Genomic DNA, 16,347 nt, shown 5'->3' with positions numbered 1-16,347 from the left:
AGCATCCGCAGTTGCGGGGATCGTCGGTTGCAGCCTGGATTGTAATTGAGACATTCCAGACAGAACAGAGAGAGAGAGAAAGAGAGAGAGAGAGAGAGAGAGAGAAACGATGACGAAAGGGAGTACGTGAATATCGAGATGGAAGATAAAAAACCAGATTTCTTTCTGCGACGTGATAGCATATAGTTACAGGCCCATTAACCCAACCGATAAATCGTATTATAGAGCAAGGAACACCACGGATTTCTGGTCTGTAGATCGACCGTCTAGTCCTCCTCTTCCTCTTCGCTCTCGTCTTCTTCCATGCCCTCCGCAGCCGTGACGGTGAAGGTGGGCGCTTGATCGACTCCCACGTAGCTGTCGCTCATCAGGTACAGCGTCAGCTCGTGCTCTCCAGGCGTCGGAACCACATAGTCCAGACGCATTTCCAGTTTCCGTCCGATGGTGACGCGCTTGATCGCCAGGAGACTCTTGGTCTTTTCATCTCCGACCACCAGCCACCAGTTCTCCATCTTCTTGTTAGGGTAGAAGGGCGCGTGCACGGTCGTGTCAGGTTCCTCGTCCTCCTCGACCTCACGCTCGATCTTGATCTTGAGATAAGACGGCTCTCCAGCCGTGACGTTCTCCGGATCTTCCACCACAAAGTCCAGATCAATGTTGGGGTACTTCTCGTTGGTGAATGAGGCGGCCTGGGCGAGCTGCTTGTTATTGAGGCCGAGGCGTTTGACTAGCTCGGGGTAGTCTCTATTCTCAGATGGGTCCATGGCTTCCATGAATTCGAAAATGTCATTGATTCTATTTTCTGTTAGTAAAAAGAGCGGTCTCGGTAAGCGAGAGGAACGGCGAAAAAACATACTTGAATTCATTGGCTCCCTTGATGACCTCGGGCGTGAAGTGAGGAATCTGTTTCAGAGGACTATCGCGATCCCACATAGCCTGGACAACCATCTGGGACATCTCCATGGCATTCATGGCATTGATGTGGCCTTCGGACGAAAGAACGTCGACACAGGCGCTGAGAAGGTTGAGAACCTTGCCGACAATGACTTCCTGGTCCTTGGCCAGATCGATCGGCAGCTGCATGCGAGAGAAGTGTGCTTGAAGCAGGACGAAGGCCTTGAAGTGTGGCGAGTCATACGCGGGCTGCGACATCTTCACAGGGATACGGTCGTACACGCGGCGTAAGATGTGGTCCTCGTGGCGGCGCATCTGGATCGATTCAAACTCAGTGGCAGAGGTGACAATCTCCAAGATACCCTTGAGCTTCGTACGGGCAGTGAGGGAGAGCAAGAAAGTCTGCATGGTAATAAAGGAAATGTTGTAGTACGCAGCGATCATGGCAGCGTTCAGCGGGGCAATCGTGTCGTCCTCTTCGTCCAAATCCATGATCTTCGCCTCAGACAGTTCCTTCAACGTGTTTTCAACCAACTCCGACAAGAACGTACTCAAGCCTTCGTGGCTGACGTCGCTGAGACCGTAGAAGCTGGGGTTGGCAAGAAGGCGACGATAGAAGTACGAATAAGTCATCCAGTCAACAGCATCTTGGGTAGAGGTGATTGTGCGTGTGCTGATCTCGGTCACAAAGGCATCATGCAGGTACATCTGCAGATGACTTTCGACTGGAAGAGCCTCGTTGAGGAATTTCTTGTAGTAGTCGCGCTTCACTGCGGGAACCATGAGGACTCCTCGGCCAACCTTGTCTTCACCAGGTCGAGAGGCTTTGCCGAACATTTGCAGGATCTCACTGATAGGATAGTCGATATACCTATGTTCGCGACCCTCATAGAACTGTGTATTCATGACGATCACCAGATGAGCATTGAAATTGATCTCCCAGCAGACATCCCTCGAGGCGATGACAACCTGAATCGCACCGATTGTAAACAGATGCGAGACAATGCGTTTATCGGTTGCGCTCAGGGCCTCGTGGTAATATCCGATACCGTGAGTCAGCGACTCGGCAAGTGTCAACTCCTGCACACGCCCAAGGAGCGGAGCGAGCTCATCGACGTCAGCATGCAGGAATCGGTCTTCGTCATCATCAGCTGCGCAGGCAGCCAGAAGATCCATCGCTGTGGAGCGGGTTTGCTTCCGGCTCGGTACGAAGAGTAGCGCAGGCTTATCTGGGGATAGCTGAAGGATTGAATGATATGCGGGCTTCGCCATCGCCAGCATGAGAGACGGGAAATGCGGGATGGTGAACGACTGGATATGAAGCTCAAGGGGCACCGGACGAGCATGGGGGCTAAAGTTATAGATGGTGTGCTTGTTTGCCCCGATCCATTCACCAATATCGCGAGCATTGGAGATGGGGACGCTTAATCCCACGATTCGCATGTCATTTTCTGTCTGGAGGGCGATGTAGTGCATACGAGATACGACCACCTCGTAAACATAGCCTCCATAGCCACCAAGCATGTGAAGCTCATCCGCAATGAAAAGCTGTACCGTCTGTACATTCTTGCGTCGCTGCCACTGCCTGGACAGCACGTCCCATTGGGTTGGTGTCGCAAGGACCAGATCTGACTGTTCGAGAATCTTCAGATCGGCCGTGGTTTCGCCAGTGAGTTTCATGATGTTCTTGCCACCACCGAGTTTACCGAGACGCTTCTCCCAGTCTGCTAGCCGTTGATCGACTAACTCCTGGAAAGGCGCAATGTAAACGGCGCGCCCACGATCTTCCTGGGCCCAGTGACGCAGTAAAGCAAGTTCCGCACATATCGTTTTGCCGCTGCCCGTTGGAGCTCCAAGGAACACGTTGTCATTGGTGTCGAACAACGACTTGAACACCTGAGTCTGGATCTTGTTGAAGTGTTGCCAGTCAGGGTACAGCTGCTGATAATCTTCACGCTTGAGGGCCTTGACAGGAGCGCGTTGCATGTCAAGCAAGGGGGTGTGGGGAGGGAAACGCTCGGGGAGAATGAGCTTCTGGAAGGAGACAGCAATCTTGGTTTCCGAATGCATCCAACGATCTGAAACGACCGAAATGAAGTAATTCGGGGGCATAGGCTCAGTGATAGGAACAGTGAAATCTACGAGATGCTCGTTCATCTCCGATTGGGCAAAGTCCTTGCGCAACACAAATTGATCGTGGTATAGAATTTCTTCGCCGTCGCAGTCTTCCACCAGAATCCAGAAGTCCTGAGCAGCACCATGAAGTGCCTCATCCCAGATGAAGTTCGGAGTGATGGTCAGTTCAACACGAAGCATGGACCGTGTAATTGGCTGAACTTGGGCTTGGACTTCTAAACGGGGGAACTTGGACACCAGATCGCAAACGACCCGTCCAGCTTTGGGCATACCAAGAAGCTCACCCATACGAGGAGGATCCAAATCGAAGTAACTAGACCAAGGCACTTCAATTCGTTCAGCCTTCTGCAGGATATCCCTGGGGCAAGGAAGCTGACGCAGAGGCGACATCGTAGGCCACATGCGTTTCTCTGCCATCTTGCAAAGATCCAGAGCGGTGCGAGCAACACCAGACCAGCCTTTCTTCAATGAGATTTCGAACAAGGCGCGCAAGATACGGCCCGCTGACTGGGTAACGTATACCATGTCTGCCATCAAGGCCAGTCCGTCCAGCTTGAGCCGGGAAATGAAAGCTTGCAAAAGAACGTTGATTTTGGCGTGAGGTTCATCGATGCTCTCCTTCACAGGTACCGGAACACGGCCCAGCATCTTCGCCAATTCAAGCTTCTCATCTTGTCGGACTGGGATGTACTTGAATTCGTCACTGAGAGCAAAAATTCGGAACAACTCGATCGTTCCGATCATCGGCTGCAGGTGTTGAGAGTAGGTCAACATGGAGTTGTGGCCAATGTAGTAATGAGAGGAGATGCGGCCTAATTCGGTTGCCTGCAGGCGGCCGGTCTTCTTCTCATATTTAACAAGGCCGGCCTTCTCCAGAACAACAGCAGCGGAATGGATGAGGTCCACACGCTTCTGTTCGAGTGCATCGTCGTTCGCATAATCGGCGCCAACGCTGTAGAGACCAGGCGATCGAAGCATTCGGACAAAGAGATAAGTATATCCCAGCCACTCGACACCTTCGTCGCGATTGCGGACACTGCCGAGAACAATTTCGGCATTCAGATTATCCGCAAGCTTGCTCATGAGCTGACTTTCAATCGGTAGTTGTTGATTCAGTAAAGAGAGATAGTACTGGATTTCGGTCTGTGTTGTAATGATGATACCCTCACCATACGTATCATATTGCGGTCGGCCAGCACGGCCAAGCATCTGGAGAACGTCCTGGGGACTAAGTTCAACCCAACTGCCCTTCTCAGGAGAGTACACCTGTGTTCCCTTGATGATAACGGTATGCGCAGGAAGGTTGACACCCCAGGCGAGGGTTGCGGTACAAACCAGGACCTGGATGCTACCGTCGGCAAAAAGTGCTTGGACGGAGTCACGATCAGCCAGACTCAACCCAGCATGATGGATACCGAAGCCATAGGGCAGAAGATCCTTGAGAGAAGCGTCATCAACAGACTCTGCTTCTTCGGCCAGGATTGCCCTGCTGGCAGCATCGCTACGCAGAATCTGACCAATTGTTTCATTTTCCAGAGCTTTGTCCCGGATGTACTTTGCTGTCTTGGCCGTCTCCTTGCGCGAGTGGACAAAGATGAGCATCTGATTGTTACGTTGGCCCACCTGTTCGAGAACCTTGGTGTAGCAAATGTCGTTCATGGCCTTGAGCTGTTTGATGGCCTTCTTGTCGGTCACACCGATGAACTCCTGCTTGAGAGGGCACGGACGGTAGGAGCCGTCAAAGTGGAACAAGCCTTTGACGGGGTCTGCTCGAAGGAAGCTCGCAACATCCCGGTAATTGGGAAGGGTGGCACTCAAACCAACGATTCGAACGGGTTCGCTGGTCTGCTCCATCTTGCGGATGGTCCGGCTGACAATGCTTTCAATGACAGGCCCACGTTCATCATGAAGAAGATGAATTTCGTCGATAATAATGAGGCGAACGATCTTAGTGTAGCTGGTCTCAGAGGCCTTTCTGGTGATAACATCGTACTTCTCAGGGGTCGTCACAATAACCTGTGTCTCCGCAATCTGCTGTTTTGTGAGTTGGCGGTCACCCGTAAGTTCCGCCACTTTGATGCCGTAGGGCTCGAGACGCTTGCCCAGGTTCCCGACTTGTTCTTGGACCAGCGCCTTGAGTGGAGATATGTAGACAATTTTGAAGTCATCAAGCATGATCTCCCCAGTCTCAGGATTGCGGTTCTTTCCAATTTCGCGAAGGATGGTTAACATAGCAACATTGGTTTTTCCAGACCCAGTGGGAGCGCAGACAAGCATGTTTCCATCATCGTGGAAAGCAGTCGGGTAGCACGCTGTTTGAATACGATTAAGTTCTTTCGCACTGCCGAATCCGATGCGAGCCCAATCAGGAAGCTCTGTTGTAGGGATGAGCTTTTCACCAGGTTCCTTCTTGGCCTTGGGTGGCGGGACATGAATCTCTTCGTAGCCTTTGAATGTTCGCTTTGTAGACCCTTGGGGAAGTTTGACGTTGGGATTTGTCATGAGGTGGTTGCCCTGGTGGAAGACAAGGTTTTCCAGATTGATCAACCTCTGAGGTTGCAGACCTCCGACAACGCCACCGTCCTTGGGCTTTTCCTCGGCGGCAGGTTCTGCTGGGACGTCGATATCCATCAAATCCAGCTTAATCTTCTTTTCAGGCCGCTCAGCAAGATCATCGCGAACAGATTTGCCCCGGATCTCATCGAGAATGGCGCGGTGGCCGGCTTCTACCATTTCGGCTTCCACGAGGTTGCGAGCATCCGCATCTTCGGCCGCTCTCCTCCACCGTGTCACCCAGACGACCTTGTTTCTGTTTGTCACCAATTTAGCAACAAGGTCAGGGCTCTCATAATCAAAGAGCTCCATTAGGTCATTCTCGACGTCACGAAGTGGCCTTTCTGTCCCGTCTTCTGATTTGCCGCCGAGAATTTCTAGCGCATCCCTGGCTTTTTCTTGTTGAATGTGAGCATCGGAGTATACAGCACCAATTTGACGCTGTAACCAGTAGGCGTCGATTTCGCGAGCAGGGATATTCAATCCATCTTTGTCCTGTCGCTTCTGTTGTCGGCTCAGACCACCGTCTAGGATCATTTCCTCGTCCCCAGCAAGATCATCCGCGGTGACTTCCTCGGCATCGATCTTGTCCTCTTCGTCTGCTTCATCCTCGTCGGTGAGGTCATCCTCATCACGCACTTCATCGACCGTTCCCATTCGCTCGTCTTCTTCGTCCTCGTCGAAGACGACGGCAACACCCTGGCGTTCGTCGAGCTCATCACCGCCTTCCTCAAGCCCTCCTTCCATTTCCTCATCCTCGTCTTGCGCATCATAGTCGGTGATTTTCTTGCCGAGGTTGACGAGTTCGTTAAACTCCTTTGGCGTCATCGAACTCCCCATCAAATCGTCAATCTCTTTCTTCTTATCGAAATCCTTCATATCCTCATCTTTCAGGTATTCCAGCACGGCGTCAGCAGCACTCCGAACGACCTCGTGCGGGACGTCACCCAGGTGGCTGGCAGTCATTGTGAGGATAAGATCGTAGGTAGCTCTCGTAGCTGGGGTCCGGGGGCGATATTTCAGGCCTTCAATGAGCGCGTCAGCAGCAGAGAGGATACCCTGACCACGAAGCTGCGCAGGTTGTCCGCGCTGAGTTTTCCTTTGCTCCCTGGCTAGCACGTCTTCGCCTTCGCGAATCGCACCTCGTTCGATATCCGCCGGTCCAACGGCCTTCTTCTTCGTCTTCGGTGCATCGTCCCGAGCAATCCGCGAGCCCATCTGCTTGATACCGATACGACCGGCAAGAGATTCCGGATCGCCCGTGGCCTCGTCGTTGACGCGGGAGATGAAACGGCGGTCCGCCTGGAGAACCAGGTTGGACATCGCCGAATACTTGTACTGTGAGATATTTTGTTCCGCCATTTTCGCTCGTTGGCGGAAGACCGCGAGACCCTAAATAAAGAAGAAAGAAAAAACGAATTTGATCGCACGAGGGAATAACGTCGCGACTGCAATGAGTTGTCTAGGCTCGGAAGAGCTCAGATTCAGCCGGCGCGTTGGGACACCTGTACCAGAGATGAATTCAGTGGGCGACAAAACTCCAAGCGGTCTCACAAACCTGTCTCATCCTCCGGCAGCACGATGACACACTGTTGGGAGGGACACAAGCTGCCTTGCGCTGATGATGGAGAAGTCCTGCCAATATTCAACAGGCGTTGCTGGTGAAGAAAGGCTCAGGCGGAGTTGAGCCGCAGATTTCGGTTGTGGCGAAGGCGGAAGGTCGGCCGAGCCACAGCAGCTGGGGCAGCTTTGCCGCGCCACAGGCACGTGCACGCCCGTCAAGTGCTTCAACGGAGGGCAGCAATACTCGAGGGAGAGCCTCGTTTTGCCCAGAACAATGCGCCTTCATGGCTCACAGATATCCTCCTTGAACCTGTGTTGCCGGCGGTTTCATGGATCTGCGGCCACTCTTACTCAGCGCCGCCATGCCTACGAAACAGCGAGTCTCGGCCATCGGACGCGTCGCCCAGACGCGCGACGAGCAAGTCGCCCTGAACTATACAGAGGGGCAAAGACGCGGTCAACAGTGAAGCTCAAGGATTTGCCGCAGGGTGTTTTGAAACTAGAACCCTATAACGATGGGGCGGACGAATTGCCCCAGTATCCCACGGTCCTACAAGGACACCGGAACAATATGCAAAAGTTCAAGAACTGCGTCATCTTGACCCGGGTGGGTGGTTTTTATGAGGTGAGAGGGGTCCCTTGGAGGTGCCTGCTTGGCTGAGTGGAATGAACTAACGCTCTCTTTTTCATAGCTGTATTTCGAACAAGCTGAAGAGCTCGCTCCGCTGCTTAATCTAAAGCTTGCCTCCAAGAAGATCAACAAGGGATCCGTTCCGATGGCAGGCTTTCCGTTTTTTCAGCTTGATCGGTTTTTGAAGATTCTCGTTCAGGATCTGAATAAATATGTTGCTATCAGCGAAGAATTTGCCATTCAGCCGGAAGACAAACCGCGGTTGGGAGGTGTGATGTTCGATCGAAAGGTGGCAAGGATCGTTACGCCAGGGACCCTCATCGACGAGAAATTCATGGATACATCCGAGAATAATTTCCTTCTATCAATCTGGGTGGATATCAAGTCTCTTCAAAACCAGCTGGATCAGCAGGAAGCAAAATCATTGCAGCATGTATTCGCGTCGACGTCTCAGAAGGTAGGTCTAGCCTGGCTAGACCTCTCAACCGGCGACTTCTACACGCAGCACACAACCACTCAGATGCTCCCATCTGCAATTGCACGAGTTGGCGCCCGCGAGATCTTGGTCGACCAGGATGTTCGAGATTCGATTGGCCTCGAGCTACAGCAGCTCGTCGGGCCCGATCATCAGCTCGTAACATTCTTTGATTTCCCAAAGAAGATCGCATCGATGGCAGAATGGACTCCCATGTTGGAGGCACCTCTGCCATCTGAAACCATTGCCTCCTTTCCACCCGAAGAAGTCGCTGCTGGGTATAGTCTCTTAGAATACATTCGGGTCCAGCTGCAGGGCTTAAAACTAAAACTTCAACCGCCTTGCCGTCGGCAGTTGGATGAATCCATGGTCATCGACCGGAACAGCCTCAGAGGGCTAGAGATTTTGGAGACCGCTCGCGATGGTTTCGGCAAAGGAAGTCTTCTTCACGCGGTACGACGAACCTCGACGAAGAGCGGGGCTCGTCTGCTAAGAGATCGTCTCACCTCTCCATCCACTTCAATGGCGGTGATCAATGAGCGCCTTGATCTCGTGTCGGTTTTTTTTAAAGACCATCATCTGCGAAACGACGTTATCGAACTCCTCAAACGAAGTTATGATGCCCAGCGTCTCGTCCAGAAGTTCACACTGGGCAAGGGTGACCCAGATGATTTGCTTTGTCTGTCGAGAGCGATAAATGCTTCCAAAGAGATCAAGAGGGTGCTATCAGGCTGGAATATTGCAAGATCTAACATAGCCACTGGCCATGATATGTCTGGCTTCGAGCGCAGCCTCATGTCTATGGCCAATCGAATTTATCTGGATGGGCCTGTGATACTGGCGGAGAAGATTCTGGCAGCCATCGATGAAGAGGGTTTGCTGCAAAAACAGCGCATGGAGGACACCACTGCCGCTGAGGTGGCAAGCTTAGCCCAGCAGGTTGTGGTCAACGAAGCTTTACCGGAGGAAATAGATATCCTACCCAAAAAAGCACAAGCCAAGGGTGCATACCGCTCAAAAGCAGATATGCAACCTGATGTTTCAGGTGTCGATACTTGGATTATGAGACGACATGCTACGCCTAAACTATGCCGTATCCATCAAGAACTAGGCGACCTTTTGAAAGAACAGTCCGATTTGACCGACCGTCTCCGAGAGTCTGTTGGCTCTTCGTCGCTTACCCTGAAATGGACACCTGGTCTAGGACACATCTGCCATGTAAAAGGTGGGAAGATTTCTCAGGACGCACTTGAACAAGTGGGCGTCACACGGACCTTGTCATCGACCAAATCGACACGTTCATATTACCTCCCACAGTGGACCAAGCTTGGCCAAAACATCGACCAGGTCAAGCTGAAGATCCGTCAAGAGGAACAACAAATATTTGAAGACCTCCGTCGGGCCGTCATTCTGAATCTGGTCAAAATCCGACGCAATGCTGCGGTGATGGATGAGCTGGATGTCGCCTGTTCTTTTGCCATTCTAGCTGAAGAACAGCAAATGACTCGCCCACAGTTGACCAAAGGAAATGGGTATAAGATATTAGGCGGAAGACACCCCACCGTCAAACTGGGACTAGAAGAGCAAGGGCGATCATTTGTCACCAACGACTGCTTTTTGAACGACCAGGAGCGGATTTGGCTCATTACTGGCCCCAACATGGCTGGAAAAAGTACCTTCTTGCGACAAAACGCATTGATAACGATTCTCGCCCAGGTTGGCTCGTTCGTTCCTGCAGCATATGCGGAAATTGGAGTCGTCGATAAGATCTTCAGCCGCATTGGCGCTGCAGACGATCTGTTCCGTGACCAGTCCACGTTCATGGTGGAGATGCTCGAGACAGCCACCATTCTCAGGCAAGCGACACCGCGCTCCTTTGTGATCATGGACGAGGTAGGCCGAGGCACGACCCCGGAAGATGGCACCGCTGTAAGCTTTGCTTGCCTTCATCATCTCCATCATCATAATCAATGCCGTACGCTTTTCGCCACCCACTTCCATGCCCTTGCGGACATGACGGCGGACTTTGAACATCTGGGTCGGTATTGCACTGACGTGAAGGAGATGCCGTCTGGATCTTTCTCATTCGTTCATCGACTGCGCAAGGGTGTAAATCGCAATTCTCACGCTCTCAAAGTCGCCCATCTTGCCGGTCTACCTGCCGAGGCCATTGAGATAGCAAGAAGCGTTCAGAAAGCCTTGAGAGCACAACATTCGGGATCCCCCGAACACTCTATCCATTGACTCATTGATTTATTTGTGTGTTTGTTTGTTATAAGTAACTTGCGATACCCAGGAATGCAATTGTAATTATGTCCTATAGCTTGGCCGAGTTCTCTGCCCTCCTCCCCAGAGTGACGGTAATCCCCTCCCCAAACGCCGCCAACTGGCAGTCCTCGTCGTCCACCCCGTTCAGGAACTGCACCACCACAAACTCGACCCGTCTCTTCCCAAGAACCACCATGGGTGCATGCCACGTCCCCGCCCCGTAGGTCACCGCCTGGCCACCCCTGGCAATAAACGCCCTTAGATTCTGCAGATCCGGCGGATCGCGGATTGTAACCGATCTGCCCTCTGCGTCGGTAGCTGTTGCGGTCTCTCCCTTGCGCGTTGGCGCCACGATCACTAGAAATAAAGGTTCCTCACTCCATCCTGCGTAGGATTGACTAGATAGGTCGAGGGGTATGAAGGTCTGGGTGGTGAAGGGGTGACGTTCGAGGATCCGCACGTCGAAGATCTCGGCTGCATGGTTGGCGTTCTGTGACGACTTCACGGCACGCAGCTTACGAGGAAAGCAGACAAACATGCTCATACGCGCCTCGGAGGGTTTCCCGCTCGCACATGAGCCGGCATAATGGTCGAGGAGCGGGGAGACGGGGCTGTACTTCAAGGCAGTGGATTGGTTCGCCACGACGGGAGCTGGATTTTGCGTTGAAAGAGTATGCAGAGGGGGGATCGAGGCGACATCTCGAGGAATCGGACAGGAAATAGCTGTGCCGAAGGGGGAGAAGGATTCTGGCGTTAGAGGTTCGGGAGTCACTTGGAGAGTTGGGTGGGAGGCGAGGATTGGGGCGGACATGGTGGAAGAGGGCAACCCCTGCAGTAGTAGTCTTTGAATCAGTTGTTCTTCTTCTGTAGAGCACAGAAGCTCATCGAATATGAATCAAAGAGTAAATCAAATTGTCTCTAGAATCAAGAATGAATCTGAACAATTATGCCATCAAGTTCGGTCATCTCCGCCCACGTGCACGATAAGATAAGCACAACGCCGGTTTCGCTTCCAAGTTGGTTATCTTGACTCCTTAGAACTTCCTAGATACTAAATACTGGATACAATTTAAGGAAATTCAGCAATTCTATTCAACTAATAAGCAGAATGACCCCTTGCTACCACAATAACCGCAGTGACTATCATCTTGCGCACTTCTAAAGACTGGAAGCTTTCCACACGATAAGATCTCCTCCTGACGATGCTTTACAGCGTGAGGGGGGTGCAGCCGAGGTTGACGAGGCCGCTCTGAGAAGAGACAGTCAATAAGTAAGTAGAGATTCTCCTGGGACAGAGCCTAATGCCTTGAATGGACCCGAGGGAAGGATGAAGCTTACCTGCGTGTTTTCACTGCAACAGGCAGGAACCAAGGCGCAGCTGGCCAGGTCGAGAAGCGGGGCGCCTATATCGATTTTGCATCAGCATAACGATCTTGTACTGCTATCAGTCTTCAGTCCGATCCGGGACTTACAGCCCTGTCCGATCAAGTCAGTGATTTCGCCCAGGTCAAGGAGTCCCAACAATCCAGAGCTGTGCGTCTCAGTCCCGTTGTCGACCGACTTGCAGCAGTGAGGTGAAGTGCCGCTGGCGCAGTCTCCACTGGAAGCAGCCAGAGCAGAGCCGGCAGCAGCGCTGACGGCGGCGATGATAGCGAGAAAACGCATGGTGAGAGTTGAGATGTGACCTGTGAAGAGGTTTTTTTTTTATCTTTTCCTTCTTCTTTTCTGGAGGCTCCGTATCTTGAACAGGGGCGTTGGTGAACAGATATACAACGAGTAGGCACTGGGACACGAGGTTCTATTTATGCTCGAAGAACTACCGATCTCGATCTTTCTGCTCATCAAGAGCGTAATGATCCTTTGTCGGAGCATACTACCAGACAGTCCCTACGAACGGGTTAGATCTGAACAAACGCCCACTTGAATCTCTACTATCATTGCAACCCTGACAGACAAGAGTGCACATCTCGGGCCCACATCTTGAGCCTCATGGTATAGAGCTGGCAGCTGAGTGGTGAGAAACAGCGATGTACGTGTGGTGGACCAATCTCAACAACCTATCCAAAATTAGAAAAAAGGTGACAGGTTCCTGTCATTGTTTAAAGTCTCCGCAGGACAAGCATTCTGCAAGGGCATAATTGACTGACAGCAGGACGAAAACGTCGACAAATAGAGCAGACCATTCTTTGTTCTCCGGTGCCCGTACCCCGAATAGGACAAGCAGCATTCCTGAGATGTAGCAGTCTAGCAGACAATGCATGGTGTTCGTCCTGGCTAGGAATTATGACCTCATTCCATTGTTTGTCGATCTGCCGAGTTGCACAGACGGCTTAAGGGTGAATGAAAGCTCTTTGCTGCTTTCGTGGAGGCGGACAGATCCCGACATCGAACGGATGGAGTCAACACTGGAGTCAAAAGCTCGATGACACCCACCTTGTCAATGGGGATCTTACGCAGTTTCCCATGCTGGTGATTTCTCTTTCCGTATCGAAATCCGCAATTGGAAGTTTTTCGCGGGATGGACTATCACCAGAGTTCCATGAACAAAAGTGCCTCGGCCATCGCTGCCAATAAGTCGCCCAATCAAACGCTTCAAATCCATAAACAATACTTAAACCCTCCGGATAACTTTTGCTGTCAGCTCCAAATTTGCTCGGACCCGAGGTCACGTCTTGAATGTGTGGCTGCGCAGCACACGAGACAACCTTGGTAACGCATCACGCATCTGGCGGTGGCAACATGGGTCGTTTTTTTGGGTCCAGTCTTGGATAGGCGGGGCTTGACAATCTGTCACCCAGCAGTGGCTCATCGTAGGCGGCTGCTGAACCCAATTCTCTATGAGTAAGCTATCTCTTTTCCTTGTACGGAGTACTCTGTACCCCTTGTGTGTGTTACATCTGCATCAGACCTTCTATAGGTCCACACTCCCTTGAAGTACAGACCTGTGGTTCCCTCCCTGCATCCTCTCGGACTCTCAAAATACCTCACAGGTCATGATGAGCTTCTCCGCTTCCTTGCTACCACCTACTTGGCATCTCTCCGGTGATCGCCAGTGGCTTCCCCAGTCCAACGGCAAGGTTGCCTAAATCGGACTCGCAGGTGCCTCCTCGTCTGCGCTGATTGGACGTTTGGGCCCCCCAGATGGGTCCCTGAAAGTCAACCTTGCCCCATGGGGTCATTCTTCAGGCGCTATTCCTATCTAGGTCCATAGCCTAGCCGGAATAGGCAGGTGCAGCAGTGCTAGGGCTCCAGCTCCAGGGCTCCTACCATTTCGGATTGACGAGTGGCCTCAGTCTGTGGTCGCGTTAGCTACTAGAATGGCCTGCGTCAGTCTCTAACGTGAGAGCTTTCTTTACAATGGGGCGAGAAGGCATCATCGGAGTCGCTGTTCACCGTGCTCTCGGCTTGCCAAGCTTTGTGAACTCAGCTGGTGGTAAAACACGAGCTGGTGACACACTCTGTTTCCACGGTTTCAACTTTGCTCGTTGTCCAGTACCTATCCGGGGCCGCCATACATACTGTGCTTCCCCAGGTGAACTCGCCGAGCTGCCAAGAGAGGAAACTCTCGAGGACTAGGTTCCATGAGCTGTGTGTGGTGGCCCTTCGCTTGCCCACCAGCATCTAATTATGGGGTGATCTCCGTGATGCCATGAAAATGCGAGCCTATTTTGAACTCTGTATTGCCATGAGTCGCCCGCTCACACAAGTTCTCGCTCCTGCCATGGTACGGCAAACAGCCACACCATGTTGCACGTCTTGGAGGGATTTAAGCTCCCTGTATCCCCACGGGGGGGGGTGTAATTCGCAAGCTCCCAATCTCTGGAAATAAAATCCTCTTTGACTATTTGCCCTCAACTCTCCTCCCTGCTATATCTTCTATTTCTTTAATCCTTGCACCATGAGTCTCCACGCCACGAGCGATGTCAATCGTATCGAGGCCCCTGTAACCTGGAAGGCCTACATTATCTGTGCCTTTGCCTCGTTCGGCGGTATATTCTTTGGCTATGACTCCGGGTACATCAATGGCGTCAATGGCGCGTCTGTATTCATCCACATGGTCGAAGGCCCTGACAAAGACGCCCTCTCGTCCTCGCACCAGTCCCTGATCACCTCGATCCTGTCTGCAGGCACTTTCTTCGGCGCCTTAGCCGCGGGTGATATTGCTGATATGATCGGTCGGAAGTGGACCGTCATCATCGGCTGTTTGATCTATATGATCGGTGTGGTGATCCAGATGATCACGGGTCTCGGTAATGCCTTGGCTGCCATCGTTGCTGGCCGTCTGGTTGCAGGGATCGGTGTCGGCTTCGAGAGTGCTATTGTCATTCTCTACATGAGCGAGATTGTGAGTTTTTTAAGCCTCCGTATATGGTTCACGCTGTAGATATTCATTGACTGTTTTATTAGTGTCCTAAGAAAGTCCGTGGTGCGCTCGTTGCCGGATATCAATTCTGTATCACAATCGGTCTCTTGCTGGCGTCGTGTGTCGTGTATGCCACAGAGCATCGCAACGACACGGGGTCTTATCGGATCCCCATTTCGATCCAGTTTGCCTGGGCTCTCATTCTCGGGATTGGTCTCCTTTTTCTTCCCGACTCGCCTCGTTACTATGTAAAGAAGGGCCATCTCGACCAGGCCACCCGGTCTTTGTGCAGATTGCGTGGCCAGCCTGCCACCTCCGAATACATCGAGGCTGAGCTCGCTGAAATCGTGGCCAACGATGAGTACGAGCGGGGCCTCATTCCCGATGCCAGCTGGTTTGGAACCTGGGCCCATTGTTTCCAGGGAAGCCTCTGGAAACAAAAGTCCAATTTGCGCCGCACCATCTTGGGGACCTCTCTTCAGATGATGCAGCAATGGTGGGTTGCCATGCAATTGCAAACTCATTAAACAGACCTCAAATGTAACTGACACACGAGAATAGGACTGGAGTCAATTTCATCTTCTACTACTCCACCCCCTTCTTGCAGTCGACCGGTGCCATCAAGAATACCTTCCTGATCTCGCTGATCTTTACCCTGGTCAATGTCTGCTCCACTCCGATTTCCTTTTACACTGTTGAGAAATTTGGCCGCCGTCCCCTGCTCGTCTGGGGTGCACTTGGCATGTTGATTTGCCAGTTCCTTGTGGCCATCATCGGCGTGACTGTTGGCTTCAACAAGACGCACACAGACGCCGCGGGCAACGACATTGCCAATAACATCGCTGCTGTCAACGCGCAAATTGCCTTCATTGCTATCTTCATCTTTTTCTTTGCCTCCACCTGGGGCCCCGGTGCCTGGATTGTCATCGGCGAGATCTTCCCTCTCCCCATCCGTTCTCGCGGCGTGGCTCTCTCCACCGCCTCGAACTGGCTTTGGAATACAGTAAGTCTAGACAGACCCCCCCCTTCCCCAATGGCTCTAAGCAGTGCTAACATGACAGATTATCGCCGTCATTACTCCCTACATGGTGAACAAAGATCGAGGCAACCTCAAATCTTCGGTATTCTTCATCTGGGGCGGCCTCTGTACCGCCGCGTTCATCTATTCGTGGTTCCTAGTGCCTGAGACAAAAGGGCTGTCCCTGGAACAGGTGGATCAGATGATGGAAGAGACCACCCCTCGCACCTCTGCCAAGTGGAGGCCTCACACGACGTTCGCTCAGGAGAAGGGTCTTGTCACCGAGCATGTCGAGCAGAGAAACATCCCTGCCACTGTAGAAGAGTCGGGAGTCTAGCCCTTGTCTTATCCTTTCCTTTTGTACCAACTTAATCCAATAATGGTCTGCTTTGCGAAACCAATTCCACTCTAAACGTTCTTCCCTCCCATCTCAATGTGATCTTTTG

At 52.1% G+C, this 16,347-nt stretch overlaps 4 protein-coding genes across 4 annotated transcripts; 2 read left to right on the top strand and 2 right to left on the bottom strand.

The window, feature by feature from the left end:
• Positions 1-266: 266 nt before the first annotated feature.
• Positions 267-6,945, bottom strand: ASPZODRAFT_16841 (hypothetical protein; the record flags this gene model as incomplete). The annotated part of the gene is made up of 2 exons (XM_022726867.1): positions 267-795; positions 857-6,945. 2 exons carry the CDS (start codon positions 6,943-6,945, stop codon positions 267-269), a joined length of 6,618 nt encoding a protein of 2,205 aa, XP_022580753.1.
• A 475-nt stretch (positions 6,946-7,420) lies between these two features.
• Positions 7,421-10,496, top strand: ASPZODRAFT_159784 (hypothetical protein; the record flags this gene model as incomplete). Its single annotated transcript, XM_022726429.1, has 4 exons — positions 7,421-7,470; positions 7,588-7,771; positions 7,839-8,982; positions 9,010-10,496. The coding sequence occupies 4 exons, from the start codon at positions 7,421-7,423 to the stop codon at positions 10,494-10,496; spliced, it is 2,865 nt and encodes a 954-aa protein (XP_022580752.1).
• Positions 10,497-10,569: 73 nt separating this feature from the next.
• Positions 10,570-12,185, bottom strand: ASPZODRAFT_142860 (hypothetical protein; the record flags this gene model as incomplete). The annotated part of the gene is made up of 3 exons (XM_022724892.1): positions 10,570-11,349; positions 11,859-11,923; positions 11,993-12,185. 3 exons carry the CDS (start codon positions 12,183-12,185, stop codon positions 10,570-10,572), a joined length of 1,038 nt encoding a protein of 345 aa, XP_022580751.1.
• Positions 12,186-14,418: 2,233 nt separating this feature from the next.
• On the top strand, positions 14,419-16,238 carry ASPZODRAFT_16837 (hypothetical protein; the record flags this gene model as incomplete). The annotated part of the gene is made up of 4 exons (XM_022726866.1): positions 14,419-14,865; positions 14,928-15,379; positions 15,445-15,886; positions 15,945-16,238. The coding sequence occupies 4 exons, from the start codon at positions 14,419-14,421 to the stop codon at positions 16,236-16,238; spliced, it is 1,635 nt and encodes a 544-aa protein (XP_022580750.1).
• Between the last annotated feature and the right edge of the window lie 109 nt (positions 16,239-16,347).

This window comes from Penicilliopsis zonata (assembly GCF_001890105.1).
Source record: "Penicilliopsis zonata CBS 506.65 unplaced genomic scaffold ASPZOscaffold_8, whole genome shotgun sequence".
Lineage (NCBI taxonomy): Eukaryota > Fungi > Ascomycota > Eurotiomycetes > Eurotiales > Aspergillaceae > Penicilliopsis > Penicilliopsis zonata.
This window is presented reverse-complemented; position numbering and strand designations above follow the sequence as displayed.